General features: G+C 37.9%; 2 protein-coding genes and 1 long non-coding RNA gene across 3 annotated transcripts; 1 reads left to right on the top strand and 2 right to left on the bottom strand.

Annotated features, from left to right (window-relative positions):
* Positions 1–4,937: 4,937 nt before the first annotated feature.
* Positions 4,938–6,517, bottom strand: LOC101744560 (probable endochitinase). The gene is made up of 2 exons (XM_004927746.5): positions 6,348–6,517; positions 4,938–5,930 (listed from the first exon to the last, which is right to left on the bottom strand). The coding sequence occupies exons 1-2, from the start codon at positions 6,411–6,413 to the stop codon at positions 5,304–5,306; spliced, it is 693 nt and encodes a 230-aa protein (XP_004927803.2). The 5' UTR covers positions 6,414–6,517; the 3' UTR covers positions 4,938–5,303.
* A 2,979-nt stretch (positions 6,518–9,496) lies between these two features.
* Positions 9,497–10,886, top strand: LOC119629356 (uncharacterized). The gene is made up of 2 exons (XM_038014935.2): positions 9,497–9,712; positions 10,336–10,886. Exons 1-2 carry the CDS (start codon positions 9,680–9,682, stop codon positions 10,864–10,866), a joined length of 564 nt encoding a protein of 187 aa, XP_037870863.1. The 5' UTR covers positions 9,497–9,679; the 3' UTR covers positions 10,867–10,886.
* LOC134200004 (uncharacterized) lies at positions 10,270–11,513 on the bottom strand. Its single transcript, XR_009974738.1, has 2 exons — positions 11,150–11,513; positions 10,270–11,012 (listed from the first exon to the last, which is right to left on the bottom strand). It is a non-coding gene; the product is annotated as an uncharacterized LOC134200004 (long non-coding RNA).
* Positions 11,514–17,951: the final 6,438 nt, after the last annotated feature.

Raw genomic sequence — 17,951 nt, forward strand, 5'->3', positions numbered from 1 at the left:
TGGACTTTCACAAATAATTCAAGACCAAAATTAGCCAAGTCGGTCCAGCCGTTCTCGAGTTTTAGCGAGACTAACGAACAGCAATTTATTTTTATATTTATAAGTAGATAAAACAACCTATATCATACTGCAATACAATAATCTTCTAACATAATCACATCTAGACTTTATTTCTAGTTGCTTTCTAGAAGAAACTGTAAGAATGCCTTATACAGATGTTTTAAGCCAATACTTTTCCGAGACATTCTTACATCACTACCGTCCCACATTAAACTGAAGAAAAACAGGAAAACATTATTATCCTACAAGCGTACAGGCTGATTACACCTAACGATTGCGCAAACAACGTCTGCTGTAATCTTAAAACTGTCACACATACCAGGAACTAGACTACCGAGGATTCCCGGCAAAAAGTAACTTCATTTATTCACATGCCAGTAACATCTATATCTATACTTCTATACTAATATTATAAAGAGGAAAGATTTGTTTGTTTGTTTGTTTCGAATAGGCTCCGAAACTACTGGACCGATTTGAAAAATTCTTTTTCCATTAGAAGCCGACATTGTCCCTAATGAACATAGGCTACTATTTTTTAAAATTTTTTTTTTGGTTTCATGTGTGTTTTATTGTTTCCGAAGCGAAGCGAGGGCGGGTCGCTAGTTAGGTATAGGCATTTTTCTTAGATTCTTCTTAAGTAGATCGCTGTTATTAGTTGAGTGCTGAATAATGAAGAACGTAATTATGACACTTGATAATTTGTAACTTTAAAAAGGTCTGCTCTGAATTCGGTGCTCATATTCGAAACGCCACTTATTATTAAGTAATTAGGGAGACCCAATAAATTGAAATTATAGATTTCTCCTCGCGTGGCTTTCCTAATGACTGAGGCTGCAATGGCTGGATTATTCTCTTACGTAGGATTTCTCTCCATCTGTTGCGATCCTTGGCTTGTGAATGACATCGTGAAACTAAATACTTTTTTTTATTGCTTAGATGGGTGGACGAGCTCACAGCCCACCTGGTGTTAAGTGGTTACTGGAGCCCATAGACACCTACAACGCAAATGTGCCACCCACCTTGAGATATAAGTTCTAAGGTCTCAAGTATAGTTACAACGGCTGCCCCACCCTTCAAACCGAAACGCATTACTGCTTCATGGCAGAAATAGGTGGGGCGGTGGTACCTGCCCGTGCGGACTCACAAGAGGTCCTACCACCAGTACAAGAGGTCCTACCACCAGTGAAACGTACATTGTGGTTATATATTTTGCGGCCGCATTACTGGTGGCAGGACCTCTAGAGTCGGCACGGGTAGGTACCACCGCCCTGCCTATATCTGCCATGAAGCAGTAATGCGTTTCGGTTTGAAGGGTGGGGCAGCCGTTGTAACATACTGAGATCTTAGAACACAAATCTCAAGGTGGGTTGCGCATTTACTTTGTAGATGTCTATGGGCTCCAGTAACCACTTAACACCAGGTGGGCTGTGAGCTCGCTCACCCATGTAAGCAATAAAACAAAAACGCAACGACAATTAATTACTTTTCGTTCTAATTCGAATATAGGATCTACAAGCATCAACTTATAAAACAACTTTACAGCAACCCTTTATTATGTACTCTTAACTCATAAACAATTCCAAGTATATCTTTCCACTTAGAAACCTTGTTAAGCGACGTAATCTTGCCTCTATACAAACAACACAATTTAAGTACGGTTGGCCCGCAACATTAAAATGGACGATGACGAATACACAGCGCATGGAAAGTTTGCCACTTGATTTGAGATAAGTGACGAGCAACTTGCTAAAATGTGAAATGCTGAAGAAGACAATAATTAATACGGTCAAGAGGAGAGACATTTTGTCTACTTTGAGGTTCAAAACAGATTTTTATTTATTTCTTCCTTATTGCTAAGATGGGTGGACGAGGTCACGGCCCTCCTGATGTTGAATGTCACCGGAGCTCATAGACATCAACCATGGTAATGCCACCACCGACCTTGAGACATGAGTTCTAAAGTCTCAGTTTTACAATACAACAGCTGCCCCACCCTTCGAACCGAAAAGCATTGCTGCTTCACAGTTGAAATAGGCGGGCTGGTGGTACCAACCCGTGCGGGTTCAAAAGACACGCTACAAGTAATCCCGCAATTAAAAAAAATTGCGGGTGTGATTTTTATTACACGATATTATTCCTTCACCCTGGAAGTCAATCGTGAACATTTTTTTAAGTACGTCTGTCATCAGAAAATTTGCTTCGTGTCTCCGGGATTCAAACACTGACACAGCCGCATCGCTAGATACGAATGCACCGGGCGTCTTATACCGCAGATTATGACGACTTGCACGACCTGTCGCGTTACGTATTTATACACACACGTATAATTTATATGAGCCAATTAATTCTTCTACTTTACAAAACAAACGACAATGGAATTCAACTGAAAATTTACTCTTACAAAAGCCTAAATAGTTTTAAAATCAAAGAATCTTAAAATTATTTTACAGATGAATACTAACTTTAAAAAATTAAAAGAATCCACAATATATGTTTTTGTGGATTGAATAGAACAATTAAGTAATCTATTCTTTTCTATTTAAAGTGTTTCGAACGGGCAGTACTTAAAGTTTAGAATAACAATGCCAACACAAAGATTGAGGAGGATCTGTGGGCCTGAGGATGTCACGCAAGTGAAAGCTAATAATATCACATTGTGGAGGCGAGCACAGAGAAATGAATAGAAACCGCATTGGGCATTAATTTTCGATTAGTACGTAAACTATCAAACAGTAGTTTTTACATAATATTAAGATCTACCAATATACTCAATTACGTCTAAAAAAAGACCTCGGGCATCACTAGACTCTCTGATACATTCAAATTTATTGTGAACGTGATACTCGGTCGTAGACAGTTAGCCTTATTTGCGTATTAAAGATATTTATAATATTTTGTCGGTATCTACTTACTTAATTTTGTTTCGTTGTATATTACCAATTGGTAGTACTAACATAAGATAAAACTTGGCTGTTGTAGCAATTTTTTTTTTATTATACTTACTTAGTAATAGAACTCTAAATACTTATATTTTAAGAAAATTACTAGATTCTCAGTTCCACAATCAAAACCGTGAGCTCTCAATCACGCAGTACAATTATTTGTCGTCATTTGGTTTTAGAAAAAGATAACATAACAATAATAAAAGTTCAGCCGTAAAATATTATTTAAGTTAGAGAAATAACTACTCCACGCTCTTCATAATTAGCGGAAGTAGCAATTAAGAAAGGTGATGGTAAAGACAACAATAAACGCTACGGGAACTATCTCAGACTTTTTCTCTCAAGGTTAATCACGACTCAATAAACTATCTACCCATCTCAGAAAAATGTAGGTAATTCAATCACAATTTACACAAGATACTACGTTGTCTAACTTTTGAATATGCAACATTAAAGCTGTGATAATTTCGGGAGATTGGATTGTTATTTATTACTAACTAGCTGACCCAGCAGACTTCGTAGTGCCCCAATCGATAAATAAAAGACACATCAAGAGGACACATCAAAGGAAAAACAAAGTTGTTTGTTTTTATATAATTCCGAGCTTTTTTATATTTTTTCTCCTTTTAAACCTTCTCTGGACTTTCACGAATAATTCAAGACCAAAATTAGCCAAATCGGTCCAGCCGTTTTCGAGTTTTAGCGACACTAACGAACAGCAATACATTTTTATATAATATATAGACTAGTGGTCCCGCAGTAGTCGAAATTCGACTATAATTAATTGAAATTATAAGTTTAAATATTATTAAGGTTCTATTTTCAAACATTATTATACTTTTATAATATAATCACAGATTTCACCAAAATTACACTATAGTTAAATAATATTAAAGACAAACTATATTAATCTATTCCAGTTATCTATTCTCAATTTAATCACAAACAATAACAAAAGTTTGACAACTGATAATAAACAAAGAATATATTTATATATGTATGTGTTGTGTCAAATACATGGTAGTGTGTAATGTTTTTTTTATTGATTTAATGTATTTTTTAATTAAAATTTATAATAAATATTAGCATTCTGCACTCCTTTATATTTTCTATAAGTGTAGGAAATTTCATACCCCTCCGTCCGCGCAATTTTCGTAAAAAGGGGTACAAAAATTTTGCTTCGCGTATTAATAATATTATTATATAGATACTTCATTCATTACTTTTAATTCTTTGTCAGAACCTTCATTCTGTTAACTATCATATATACAAAACAGTATCTCATTTAGCATGTCAAATTACACTTGTCATCTGTTCAAAGAGAATAAAATAATCAGTGTCATCTTCGCAATGTTTTTAAATGCTTTATTCAACTCCAAAGTATATTTTGTTAGTTAAATTTATACTGAGTTCGTTTACGTGTCTAACGTTTTGTTTTAAAACGTATCAAGTTCATCAAATTAATGAAAGCGCGTACCTGGTCATCGCTGTTCCGGATTTTAACGACAATAATGAAACTCGACATGTCAGTGAGACTAACAACAACGAAAATAACTTGATAAATAAACCAAAGACATCTTACAAAGGTAGTAACTTCACAAATCCTTATAGTTCGTCTATTATAAACCATCAAAAAGGTAAAATACCACAAGAAGAAATCAATAAAGCAAGAGAAACATACTTTCGGATCTTTAATGCAACTATGAAACCTACATCGAGTATTGGTGAATTATTTCCTATAGTACCAGCATACACAAATGTATCTAGAATAAATAATATCCATAGTAATTGCGGTGAAGATACTTCTGCGCAAAATCTGGAAACAGCAAGGAGCCTGGTTTCCGCTCTATTGCAACAAATTAACTTTAGACCAAGAGAAAGAATAAAAAGAAAATCGATCAAAGGAAGAAGTCAAATAAAAAGATTTCAGAAAAATACTGATAATTGGCGAAGATTTTAATTTCTTACATTAAAAGTTTCAATTAAAATAAAATGCACATAGATGAGAAATAAAACCAAAAATTTTAATAAAAAAAAGTATTACACTTGTCAAATTTTGCAAGTGTAATAATTTAAACTAATGAATATTTAATTAAATTATAAATACCAGAGAACCAATTGCTGTATATGTTTTCTCCGTGTTTTTTCAATTGAAAACTCTTCTCCAACACAGTGAATCAAGATACTTATAGCATGAGCCATATAAATTAAATTTATCCACCACTATGACAATTTATTATAATAATATATTTATTCTAAGTAAAGCTGTGATAATTATGATCGTCATCCAAGAAGTTATCGTTAGGTTGTTGTACACGTGTAACTAGTTGTACAAACCCTAGTATTTGGATTAAACACAGACGTAGTGGGACAAGTATATTCGTATTGTACGTATGTTCCGTTTGAGGCCAGCACACAATAATAGTAAGTTTGACAAGTAGTGTCCGTAGTGTCTGCGAATCTTCCGGCCCCGGAACAAGTGAAAGTTTCAGTTGTATTATTACTTGACGAATTACTGGTGCATGTGTAATTCGACTCGCAAAGGGTCGTGTTTGGATCGTAAAAAGTATTATCCGGACAAGTGTAGGTGGTTTCTGTGAATGTACCATTTATTCCTACGCATTCGATGTAACTGGAACAATTCGTGGAGCTCGGATCGGCGATGTACCCGTCTTCGGTACAAACGGTAGTATTTGCGGTCGTCACATTGCATACGTAGTTGGCAGGATCGGTACACATTGCAATGTTCGGATTGAACACAGACGTCGATGGACATTGATAGTTGTAGAACAAATAATCTAAAGTCGTAGTATCGTAGACGCAAAGCGTGTAGTTTTGACAAGTCGTGTCATCGTCATCGGCAAATCTGCCTGCTCCAGTCTCCGTACAGTTGACGGCTGCCTGAACTTGCCAAACGCAACAGAAAACCTGAAAAATATTTCACGTTTATTGTATATTCGTTTAGTTAATAGCATTTGTTTATTTAAATTTTGTATTTTATAAATTGAATTTTAGCTTTTTTCTTCTTTTTTTTTCTTAAATGGGTGGACGAGCTCACAGCCCACCTGGTGTTAAGTGGTTACTGGAGCTCATAGACATCTACAACGTAAATGCGCCACGCACCTTGAAATATGAGCTCTAAGGTCTCGAGTATAGTTACAACCGAACCGTTCAAACCGAAACGCATTACTGCTTCACGGCAGAAATAGGCGGGGTGGTGGTACCTACCCGCGCAGACTCACAACAGGTCCTCCCACCAGTAAGTAGTTAGAAATATTATATTATATTATATAGACACGTAAAATTTCTTGGTTCATATAGGTATAGATCAAATCAACAACTCACGAGTATTAAAACTATGCCAGCCTTTCGTTTCATTTTTGCCTTCTCAATAAAATTTACAAAACGCATCAGTTTTATACTTGTATTAACAGGAAAAGATGATGAAAACACATCCCGATAATCCACGACGATTACTCAGCTAACTTTAACAGCGTCATTATCATGACAATTGTGATAATCGTGATTAACGGATAGCTTAAAATGACTTCAGTAATCGCATTATGCTCAGAATTTTAAATATTAGAAAAAATGTTCTTCCCGGATTTCTCATTATTTTATCCAGTACAAACACAATTACTTTCCGATATCAATAGTTAAGGTTTTTGCACAAAGTTGCGAGAACCCTATGAATAGTAGTTATTTTTTTTTTTTTAAACTGAAGCGAGCCGCTGTCTATCTATCTACTATTTTATTTTATTGAAAATCAACAAAATATGCTGCAAATTGTATACTTGTAATCTTCAAATTAGCTATCCACAGCTAACTGAGCTAGCAGTGCATACTAATAAATATTCCCAATCCACCTTGAGACGCAACACGATCAGAATCTCGAGTATATTTGAAAGGCCATACTTTTAATTCTTATTCATCAAGCAGTTTGTAAAGCAACCAAAAAATCAGAATCAGTCCTACGGAGTCTTACAAGTGCAATACCTTATGCCACAAGCCCAAACATCAAACGTTGCTACTTTAGGAGAAATGTTGCTACTTTCAAAACAGTTAAAGAAATTGCCAAAAACGTGCTGAAATTGTCGAATTCACTTGGTAGTCATCTTAGTAGCATTGATATTATACTAAATAGTATAAATAAATATTATTAAGACCTGGTGGATACCACCCTCATACTTATTAGCCATATTACGTTAGGTACTGGATATTCAAAACCGTTCTGTCCCAAAAATCAGCGACTTTGAATGTCTTTGATATCTACAAACGTTGCATCCAATTAAAAAATAACCGCTTAATTATTACTTTTATTTAGCTTAATTTACAATCGATTATCTCTATTTGTTTAAATTTGGTAGCTACGAGAATTAACAGAGTTTTACTGTTCCGTCAATACATTTTTGGGAATAGATTTTTTCTTTAGAATTTTTATAACAGAAAAAATGTATTCCATAAAGTCAGTAATTGTTTGTAAAGCAAGCATTGTAATATATTTACAAAAAATGAAAATTTCAAGAAGTAGCTTCTATATTTACATGATAATTTATATTAAATCATAAACACAACAGTAAGTTTGTTTGCTTGTTACGCTTTTACGTCATAAATACTCAAGCGATCATTTTGAAGTTTTACATACACGTTGTTAAGGATATAGAAAAATTGTATCAACTTTCTTAATGGGTTTTTTTCTGAGATTTTTTTTTCTACATTAAAACAGGTAAAACCTTGTGTGAAACCTTGTTAAACTGAAATTCAGTTTAATATTCACAAGTTTACTGTGTCTGCGTCTGTTTGCATTACTATTGCACCAATAAACTAGTTAAACCGTAATCTTCTATTAATCTATACAGCATAAACGACATTATTTCAGTTTAAACTAATGAGTCAACAATCATCAAAGGTGCCGTGCAATTTTCCAACAGTCATAAGGATTTGAATCAGGCACACACAGTATGGTGTTTTCGTAACGAGAATGTATAAGATAAGAAACGTTGATACCTACGAGATTCGCTATTAGCGTTAGTGAAATATTTTTTTTAAAAGAAACAGGTTAGCTATAATTAATATATGATTTTTGTGCATTTATGACATTAGGTGTGAAAGTAATACGTAATCAATTAATCATCATTATTATCTGCCCTTCTCCCAGTCACCTGGGGTCGGCGCAACATGTTTTCTCCTTCCATACCCTTTTATCATATACCATTTCTTCGCCCACTCCCCTCTTACCCATATTATCGTCTTTCACGCAATCCATCCATTTCTTCTTCCTTCACCCACCATCAGCTTTCAAATAGAGAGATTCTTTGGTTTAAAAAATGCCACAACATGGATTATTTGCTTGTCTGACTTTGTCGCCTTTCAGAAACAATCATTAAATAAATATTTTTATTTATATGACTGTATTATGTGAACTCGTTTTACATCGAGGTTTAATGTTCTACTTACTCTGTCTATTGTCTGAATTAACGTATTTCTGATACCGATATTTTTATTTATTGCATCGATAGGTGGACGGACGATCTCACGCCCCATTTGGTGCAATGTAAGTGGTCACCGAAGAGCATAGACATCTACAACGTAAATGCCGCCAACCACCTTGAGAGATGAGTTCTAAGATCTCAGTGTTCATAGCACGACGGCTGTCAAAAACGCATGACTGAATCACGGCAAAAATAGGCAGGGTGGTGGTACCCACCCGTGCGGACTCACAAGACCTCCTACCACCCGTGATTACGCAAATTATAATTTTAGGGGTTTCATTTCTATTACACAACGTTATTCCTTCACCGTGAAAGTCATTCGTGAACATCCGTTAAGTACGTTTTCATTACAAAAATTGGTACCAGCCTACGGGATTCGAACACCGGCACAGCCGCATCGCTTGATACGAATGCACAGGACGTTTTATTTTTTAGGCCACCACGACAACAAAATATTTAAAATATCTTAATTCAAAGAAAAATGTGATACTTGTATGTAAGGGTAATGATTACAATGAATCTAAGAAAATCTTGAGAACTAATTAAACAAAATTATCACTTTATCTTGAGTAAACGTAGGGATGGCCGTTTATCGACAAATTATTGTAAAATACGAGTGGTACTTTATAAGTACCTAATGTCCCAAGGTGGGTGGTGCTTGTATGGTCGATAAACTACAGTAACCACTTAATGCCAATATAATAAAACTATGCATCTAATAATTCTAATACATTAAAAAAATATTATTTAAAATCTAGTACATATTTACTAAAATATAATAATATTAGCATTGAATAACGCGATCGCGATGAATACGCGAAGTAGTTCAATATTAATAATACCAAACGACTCAATGTTTCAAATGAATCTGGACATCAAAGGAACTGCTCAGTCTATTTTTCCATCCACAAATCAGGGTAAACGTTGGTCGACAATAGTAGTCAGTCCTGGTACAACTATTCAAATATAACGTAAAAAGTATCGACATTCAGATTATAATTTATTTAACACACAACACTAAAATCAGGACACAGCAAGAAACATCTCAGTCGCGTCTATCATATTAGTAGTGATACGAAAGCGTCGAGTACATATTACACAAAAAAAGGTCTAAAGGTAAAAGATAAGATTTAAAACTGCGTGAGACTTGTTAAACAAAGTACAGAGTGCATGTGAATATAAAGGATGAATAAATTGTTGAAATGCGTAGTTCTAATGGTGAGTTACAGTTTTCTACAGCCCAGAACTGATTTGTTGGTAAAAGCAAAACTTATTATGCTAAGCATACCTAATATGGTAGGAAACCTTGGTTAGTAGAAAATAATTAATGTAAATGTCTTTGCGTCATTAATTTAACTAGTTATATTATACTTAAAATGAAATGTATAGGTATTAAAATATATTGGACTTCAGCTGTTTTCGGAACAACTCGATTATGGTTAATTAGAAATTTTTATTCGCCGTATTTGCAAATTTATTTTCGATAATTTGGGTGTTAGGGACGCTGACACATACGCATGAGTGATACAGGTGAAAGATTTTTTAAGAACACTACATTTCTTAGATAAGACATACAAACATTCCGGCAACCGTTCATTTTTCAGTTCAAATGTAAATGCCTTTTGCTATTGAATACGCGAAATGAACGTGCTTTAATTAAAAGGGAATAAAAAATATTTAACAGTAACAAATACTCTCCGTACTTGGAAATGTTACGAATAGAATTATCGTATAATCCCGCTTTGTGCTACGAAGAACCGCTATATTTTTAGATCACTCTACAAACATTATGTCAACCATTATGGCAGTAAGTCTGATAAATTTTAATCATATAATTGCAGGGATTATGTGAAAGTGTCAGCCAAACATCGCTATGTACTGCCCGTGGAAGATATCCAAACAACGATGTTGAAGACTGTCGTGGATACACTATGTGTCTGATGGGAGGAGCGAATAATTTTACCCAATACCGACTAACGTGCCCCATAGGCTTCGTTTACAGCCATAAAGAGCAACAATGCACAAATGTCACCAGTTACTCTTGCCACGAATCTTACAATTGCACGAGTAGGGGTTACTTCGCGAGTGAAAGCTGCACATCATACATTGCTTGCGTTGAAGCGATAAATGGCTTGGCGACAGCCAGATTGATAGAGTGTCCAATGAATACTGTTTTCAATCCAGAGGATGGGTTATGCGTTCACGTAAACTCATACAAGTGTAACATTAAAAGTAGTGATCAAACGGATTTGTACACAGAGGAAGTGTTTAAAGATTCTCGAAATTTTACTTTCAACGGGGCCTTCAAAATTAATGTTAGATACATCCAAAATGGATTTGTATGTTTAACGATAGCTTTGTTATTATATTAATAAATGTTTCTTATACTCAAGTCCTGTGTTGTCTTTTTCCTTTTTCGACTTCTTTTTTTCTTCCTTAGTTCGACTTCTTTTTTCTTCTGTTGAGCACGTCAATAGGCTTTTACGATGCTATTGTGGCCAGCATCAACTTTAGAAATCTTTAATTTTAACATGATTATTTTGTTGCACGAACATTTCAATACGGCCAAATGTAACAAAATAAATTATTTGAAATTGCAATAAATTGGGTCGAACTTTAATATTATGAAATAATGTGCCGGTAAAAGGATAAAACCTTAATGAAGCTTCTGTGGACTTTTTGGAAGAATTCAAGACGCAAAATCAACTTTGGTTTCATATTCCCAGACTTATGTACTTTCACAGTTATTAATCAGTTAATAAAACACTAATTAATACACATTTAAACCCGACGGAAACAAAAATACAAAAAATAAAATAATTCACACTACGCAGTATGCACTTCGCGTGTAACCGCCAAAAAATTCTAATTATTCGTTCTTTCGATAAATTATGAGTGAAATATTAATATTATATTTTGATTTTATTTGTGGTATATGCCTACACCTCTTTTATGTTGTAAATCAAAGTTTAAAAAAATTATTTAGATAAAATGCAATGTTATCCGCAACTTTTTGGCGGGAACGTGAGGAGGGAACTAGTGAGAATTTTTTATTCTGTTAATACCTAGTCAGGTCATAAATTCTGTCACATATTTAATGTAAAATAATTGAAACAAGTTTATTCATTATGTAACCATTCATATACCAAAATGAACTTAACAAAACATAGATTCTTATGACACTAAAGTTTATTCAAAATGACCTCCGTGATTTTGAATAAAGGCCTTCAATCTGCGCGGCCAGTCGTCTATCGCAGCACGAACGAGGTCCATGTCAATATCGGCGGCTGCCTTAATCAAGGATGTCTTGAGTGACTCCAAATTGGGATGAGGCTTTGAGCACGCCTTTTCCTCCAAGTGCTGCCATATCTTGTAATCTAACGGATTCAAATCTGGACTAGAGGAGGGCCAGTCTTCGTGCCGGATGAAGTCGATTTCACGCGCCGCCAGCCAGTCTTGTGTGCTCTTCGCTCTATGAGCTGGCGCCGAATCTTGTTGAAATACCCAGTGCCTGTTATTGAACATGGTATGAGAAACAGGTTCCACAAAGTTCGTCAGGATTGTATTTTGATACACAACTGCATTCGTTTTTACACCTTTCTCACAAAAATGTACCTCTGTTAAGCCCCAATAAGAAACTCCCAACCATACCATGAGCGAGGATGGAAAATGACCTCGTTGGACACGCGGAATACGGTTGCTCGCTTCTTCACTACTGTGTACGTACACCTTATCATTTTGTTTGTTGTAGCTCTCTTCTACGGTAAAAATTTTTTCATCCGAAAAAAGAATTTCCCGATATATTTTTCCCGCGTGCCGCTTCAACAAAGCGCGGCATCTCTTCAGTCTCAGGTCCATTAGACGAGCATTCAAACGATGTCCTGTTTTTCTTCGATATGCCCGAAGCCCCAAGTCTTCATTTAACACCCTTTTCGTGGTTCTGCTTAACCCCATCTGAAGGGCCAACAGTTTCTGCTTACGTTTGGGATTTCTTTGAATTCGCGCCTTCACAGCTTTTATCACTGCTGGAGTCCTAACAGACCGAGGGCGACCACTTCTTGACCTGTCATCTACACTAGAGTCTTCATTGTATCGTTTGATGGTACGATAAACGAATCTTTTGGTTAAATTCAAAATTTTCAGTATGTTAAAAATTTGAATTGGCGCGTAACCGCAACGATGCAACGCAATAACTGCAACACGGTCTTCTTTAAGCGTCCACTCCATATTTAAAAATGAGTGAAATTCTAAAAGTATACTTTTTTATTTTCATGAACAATTCGAAATTCGAATTCAATAAACTTTTTTGTGGCCAGCATTCTAAAAGAAAAGTTTTTACTGTGTGACAATACTTATGACCTGACTAGTTATAATATTTCCTCTGGCCTAAACGTGTAATAACGGCGGTTTACTAACGACTTAGCATCTGCGAAAGTTCACAAATGTGAGAATATGAAACTGTAACTGGACTTGGCTTCTCCGGTTCTTCCAAAAATTCTACTAAAATCTTTGTAATTATGTATCCACCATTTCACTTGGAACTTTATTTCTATCTATCTATCTATCAGCCCATGGACGTCCACTGCTGGACATAGGCCTCCCCCAAGCCTCGCCACAAAGACCGGTCCTGCGCTGCCTGCATCCAGCGGATCCCCGCGAACCTTAATAGGTCGTCGGCCCACCTTGTGGGAGGCCTACCCACGCTACGTCTCCCAGTACGCGGTCGCCACTCAAGAACCTTCTGGCCCCAACGGCCATCTGTTCCGCGAGCAATGTGTCCTGCCCACTGCCACTTCAGTGTCGCAATCCTTTGGGCTATGTCGGTTACCATGGTTTTCCTGCGAATCTCCACATTTCTGATTTGGTCTCGCAGGGAAACTCCGAGCATAGCCCTCTCCATTGCTCTTTGGGTGACCTTGAGCCTTCTCATAAGGCCCATTGTGAGCGACCACGTCTCAGTGCCATATGTCATCACTGGCAACACACACTGGTCAAAGACTTTCGTCTTGAGACACTGTGGTATTTGTGATGAGAAGATTTTACGTAGCTTTCCGAACGCTGCCCATCCGAGCTGGATTCGACGGTTGACCTCTTTTTCGAAGTTGGACTTACCTAGCTGGACAGTGTGTCCCAGGTAAATATACTCGTCAACAACTTCGAGCGTAGAGCCTCCGATCTTTACTGGAGTGGGCGCTACATGAGCATTCAACATAATTTTTGTTTTTTCTTTGTTCATATTTAGACCCACTCGGATAGAAGCCCTACTGAGGTCTTTGAGCATTGTACTGAGGTCCTCCATGGTCTCGGCCATAATCACAATATCATCGGCGAACCGAAGGTGAGTTATGTACTCGCCGTTTATGTTGATGCCTAGTCCTTTCCAGTCCAGAACTTTGAAAACATCTTCCAGCGCAGCGGTAAATAGTTTCGGAGAAATAACATCTCCTTGCCTCACGCCCCGCTGCAGAAGGATAGGTTCTGAAGCCCGGTCCTGTACTCGGACTGACATAGTAGCGTTTTCATACAAACACCTCAACACTTCGATATACCGATAATCAATTTGGCACCGTTGGAGAGACTGTAACACGGCCCAGGTTTCAATCAAATCAAAGGCTTTCTCGTAGTCCACAAATGCTAAGCAAAGCGGCAGGTTATATTCCTCGGTCTTTTGTACAATCTGCCGCAACGTATGAATGTGGTCTACGGTACTATAGCCTTTTCGGAAACCGGCTTGTTCGGGTGGCTGGAAGTCATCAAACCTGCGCGCGAGACGGTTCGTAATAACTCTCGAGAACAACTTATAGACATGACTCAGAAGTGAGATGGGTCTATAATTCTTCAAACGAGTATTGTCACCCTTTTTGAAGAACAGTACCACCACACTTCTGGTCCATGCCAGGGGCACATTCCCATCGAGAATGACGGAATTAAATAAATTTTGTAGGGCCCGAAGGACTGGTTTTCCACCCGCCTTCAGAAGTTCGACGGTAATTCCATCCTCGCCCGGTGCCTTGTTGTCCTTAAGTTGCTTGAGAGCCATTCTAATCTCGCACAGGCTGATGTCGGGGATATCTTCGGTATAGTGTCGGACTAATCTAGCTCTTGGATCCTTTGCTAGATATTCCACGGGTTGTCGAGTAGATGTGTATAGCTGTCCATAGAACTTCTCGACCTCTCTCAAAAGCTCAGGCTTGGACGAAATGATCCTGCCATCATCGATCTTCAGTCTTGTCAACTGGCTTTTCCCAAGAGACAAATCTCTCGCGAACACCTTGGAGCCTTTGTTTCGTTCTATAGCCTCTTTAATACGCTCAGTATTAAAACGGCGTAGATCAAATTTAAGAGACTTTGAGATCTGTCTGTTGAGAGACCGATATTTAAACGAATCTTCTGAAGACTGCAAAATCATTCCGCGACGTTCTTCCATGAGTTTGAGAGTAGGGTCTGAGAGTTTTTTGGTTCTGTTTGTACGACGGGCTCCAAAAAACTTGGAACCAATCGTATGGACAGCATTCACAAACCCGTCATTGTAATCGTCCACGGAGCCTCCTAGGCAATCGAAGCGGTTTTGAAGTTCGAGCTGAAAGTGCCCAGAACTTTGGATCTGAGCTGGTGCTGGACGGAGCGTAGACCTTATCAGTCGGAATCTCTCAAGCTTAATATTGAGGTTCAATGTGCCTCTTACCATCCGATGATCACTTCCTGTTTTAACCATATTGATCACAGAGACATCATTGAATATTTGCCTTTTTGTCGACATAATGAAATCTATCTCATTTTTGATGGCACCATTGGGGCTCATCCAGGTCCACTTCCTGTGATTCCGTTTTTGGAAGAAAGAGTTCATCATAAATAATTCTTCTTTCTCCATGAAACCGGCAAGTAAGTTTCCCCGATGATTTCGATTCCCAAATCCAAATGGTCCCACTCGCAGCTCCCCCTCGGACCGTTTACCCAGTCTGGCATTGAAATCCCCCATGACAATGGTGATGTGAGTTTTAAAGCTATGCATGGCTCTGGAAATGTCCTCATACATAGTCTCTACCTCATCGTCGGAGTGTGCCGAGGTCGGAGCGTAAACCTGTATGATCTTCAACGAATACTTTTTGGTGATTCTGAGTACAAGGTACGCCACCCTGGTTGACACACTCTCGATTTTGAGCACATTATTCACAAGGGACTTGTGGACGAAAAATCCGACACCGCCTTGAGACAGATGATCACCTTCTCGAAAATAGAGCAAGTTACCGGACCTCAGAGTTATCGTGTCCTCTCCCTCTCTTCGGACTTCAGATAAGCCCACAATGTCCCACCGTAACCTGCTCAATTCTTCCTCGAGTTCCACAATCTTCTCATCGGTCCGCAGTGTTCGCACGTTGTATGTTGCCAGGTCCAGTCGTCGTTTTTTATGGTAGCCGGATCTCTGCCGGAGATTCTTAGCACCCCCTGCCCCGCCGTTACCTTGACCGCTACCGTAGCCAGGAATAGCGGAGCTGCCGGGGACTGGGGGCCAGTTTTTATTTGTGTCAGCCATGTTGGGGGGGGTTGCCATAATCGCCACGCTTGGCATGCGGGTTGGCGATCGCAGTGTGCTGTTATGATACTCGGAGAACGCTGCTGCCCATTCTCTGGATAATCCCTTAGTCGCCTCTTACGACACCCACGGGAGGAGAAGGGGAGGTGTTATTCTTTTATCGAGGCCGACACCACACGACCAACTCTTTCTTACGGAACTTTATTTCATCTCATCAGATCCCGTTTAATTTATTTTCGTCCCAAATGATTGCAGTCTCAAATAAAGCAACTTCACCTCATTTCATGAATAAAACACCAAAATATAGAAGAATATAATAAGATAAGGATTGGGTTTTATGAAATGATATCTTCGCCTTTCTTATTAGAAAGAGGAACTATGTAGGTAGGTACCGGCCTAAAATCTGTCACTCATTTTGTCCATGCTGTCATGTTTTTTTTTCCTAACCTATTCTAGTAACCTCAAGGGGTTACTCTAGATTCATCGAGCGAGTAGGTGAGTTCACGGGGCTCAAGTCTGATAACGCTGCTAGCACTAGCCCTAGCAAGGGCAGTGCTTCGCAGGATCTATCACCAGTTTGGAAACGCGACCCACTGAGAAGATCCGACGAGAAGGCGAGAAACTCAGAGGGCTGTGTGTATGGGTCTAATTCACTCGTCGAGCACTTCGTCGAAAGCGACGGGTTCGGCGAGAACGGTGACCGGTGCTTGAGGTACCTAAAAGCACCGTTAATGGATCGGGAGGATCCGTAATGACGTGGTTAGGGCGACGAAAGACAAAGATCGTACTATACAGCTTGTTCTTTTGTACTTTCTGATTTATAGAAAACGATGTGGAGCGAAATGTAATAAAAAATACTTTGAAACATTAATCAATTAGGATAAAATTAAATGAAACGAGATGATATAAAATGAAAGTCTCAGTGAAACGGTGATTATTTACTGAATTTTTTTCAGTAGACACTTTGTACGATACCGAGAAGCTACGTCCAGCGGCTTGGTTTCATTTTCCCACTTTTGTGAACTTTCACACTTACTAAACAGTTAATAAACCACTGCTATGACAACTTTAAATTTAAAGAAACACTAAATTATCAAATTATAACAATCCACTCAAATTCGCTCCTCCTGTTCCCACCAAAAATTGTAACCGTTTTTTTTTTTATTGCCATTAGAAACTTTGTACGACTGTCTCCCCTTCAAACTTTAACATCTGATTGCTTCGTCGTGATTACAAATTGTGCTAGCTTCGTTCTTCGCGTTCCCGCCACAGAGTCATTTTAGTTTGCTGCTCCAAACTGCTGATCTGCACATTAATTTCCGAAATGAATGTATTATTTATGAGTAAATTGAAGTTGTCGTGGCCTAAAAGTTAAAACGTCCGGATGAACCGGTGTTCGAATCCCAGGCGGGTACCATTTTTTCTAATGAAATACTTACGTACTTAATAATTGTTCACGATTGACTTCTACGGTGAAGGAATAACATCGTGTAATAAAAATCAAACCCGCAAAATGATATTATAATTTGCGTAATTACTGGTGGTAGGTAGGTACCACCACCCTGCCTATTTCTGTCGTGAACAAATAATGCGTTTCGGCTTGAAGGTTGGGGTAGCCGTTGTAACTATACTGAGACCTTAGAGCTCATATCTCAGGGTGGGTGGCGGCGTTTACGCTGTGGATGTCTATGGGCTCCAGTAACCACTTAACACCAGGTGGGCTGTGAGATCGTCCACCCATCTCTAGAATAGAACAAAAAGTAGTATAGACTTTTCGGGACTGGTTTCATTTAATTTCATCTTATTTCATTACACTCTCAAATAAATTAAATTCACCTTATTTCATTCTTTAAATTTTTCGGCCCAGTTTTCATGGAACAGAAAAAATATGAAAGATTGGACTTTATGGTGTGATACCTTTGC

Source organism: Bombyx mori, chromosome 13 (assembly GCF_030269925.1).
Source record: "Bombyx mori chromosome 13, ASM3026992v2".
NCBI lineage: Eukaryota > Metazoa > Arthropoda > Insecta > Lepidoptera > Bombycidae > Bombyx > Bombyx mori.

What these genes read in the sequence shown, in the direction of transcription:
- LOC119629356 (XM_038014935.2), top strand. Translation starts at nt 9,680, where the DNA reads ATGAATAAATTGTTGAAATGCGTAGTTCTAATG. An exon ending in TGAAATGCGTAGTTCTAATG is followed by an intron (nt 9,713 to 10,335) that starts GTGAGTTACAGT and finishes ATATAATTGCAG; the next exon opens with GGATTATGTGAAAGTGTCAG.
- LOC101744560 (XM_004927746.5), bottom strand. Translation starts at nt 6,413, where the DNA reads ATGCGTTTTGTAAATTTTATTGAGAAGGCAAAAATGAAACGAAAGGCT. An exon ending in CTGGCATAGTTTTAATACTC is followed by an intron (nt 5,931 to 6,347) that starts GTGAGTTGTTGA and finishes AATATTTTTCAG; the next exon opens with GTTTTCTGTTGCGTTTGGCA.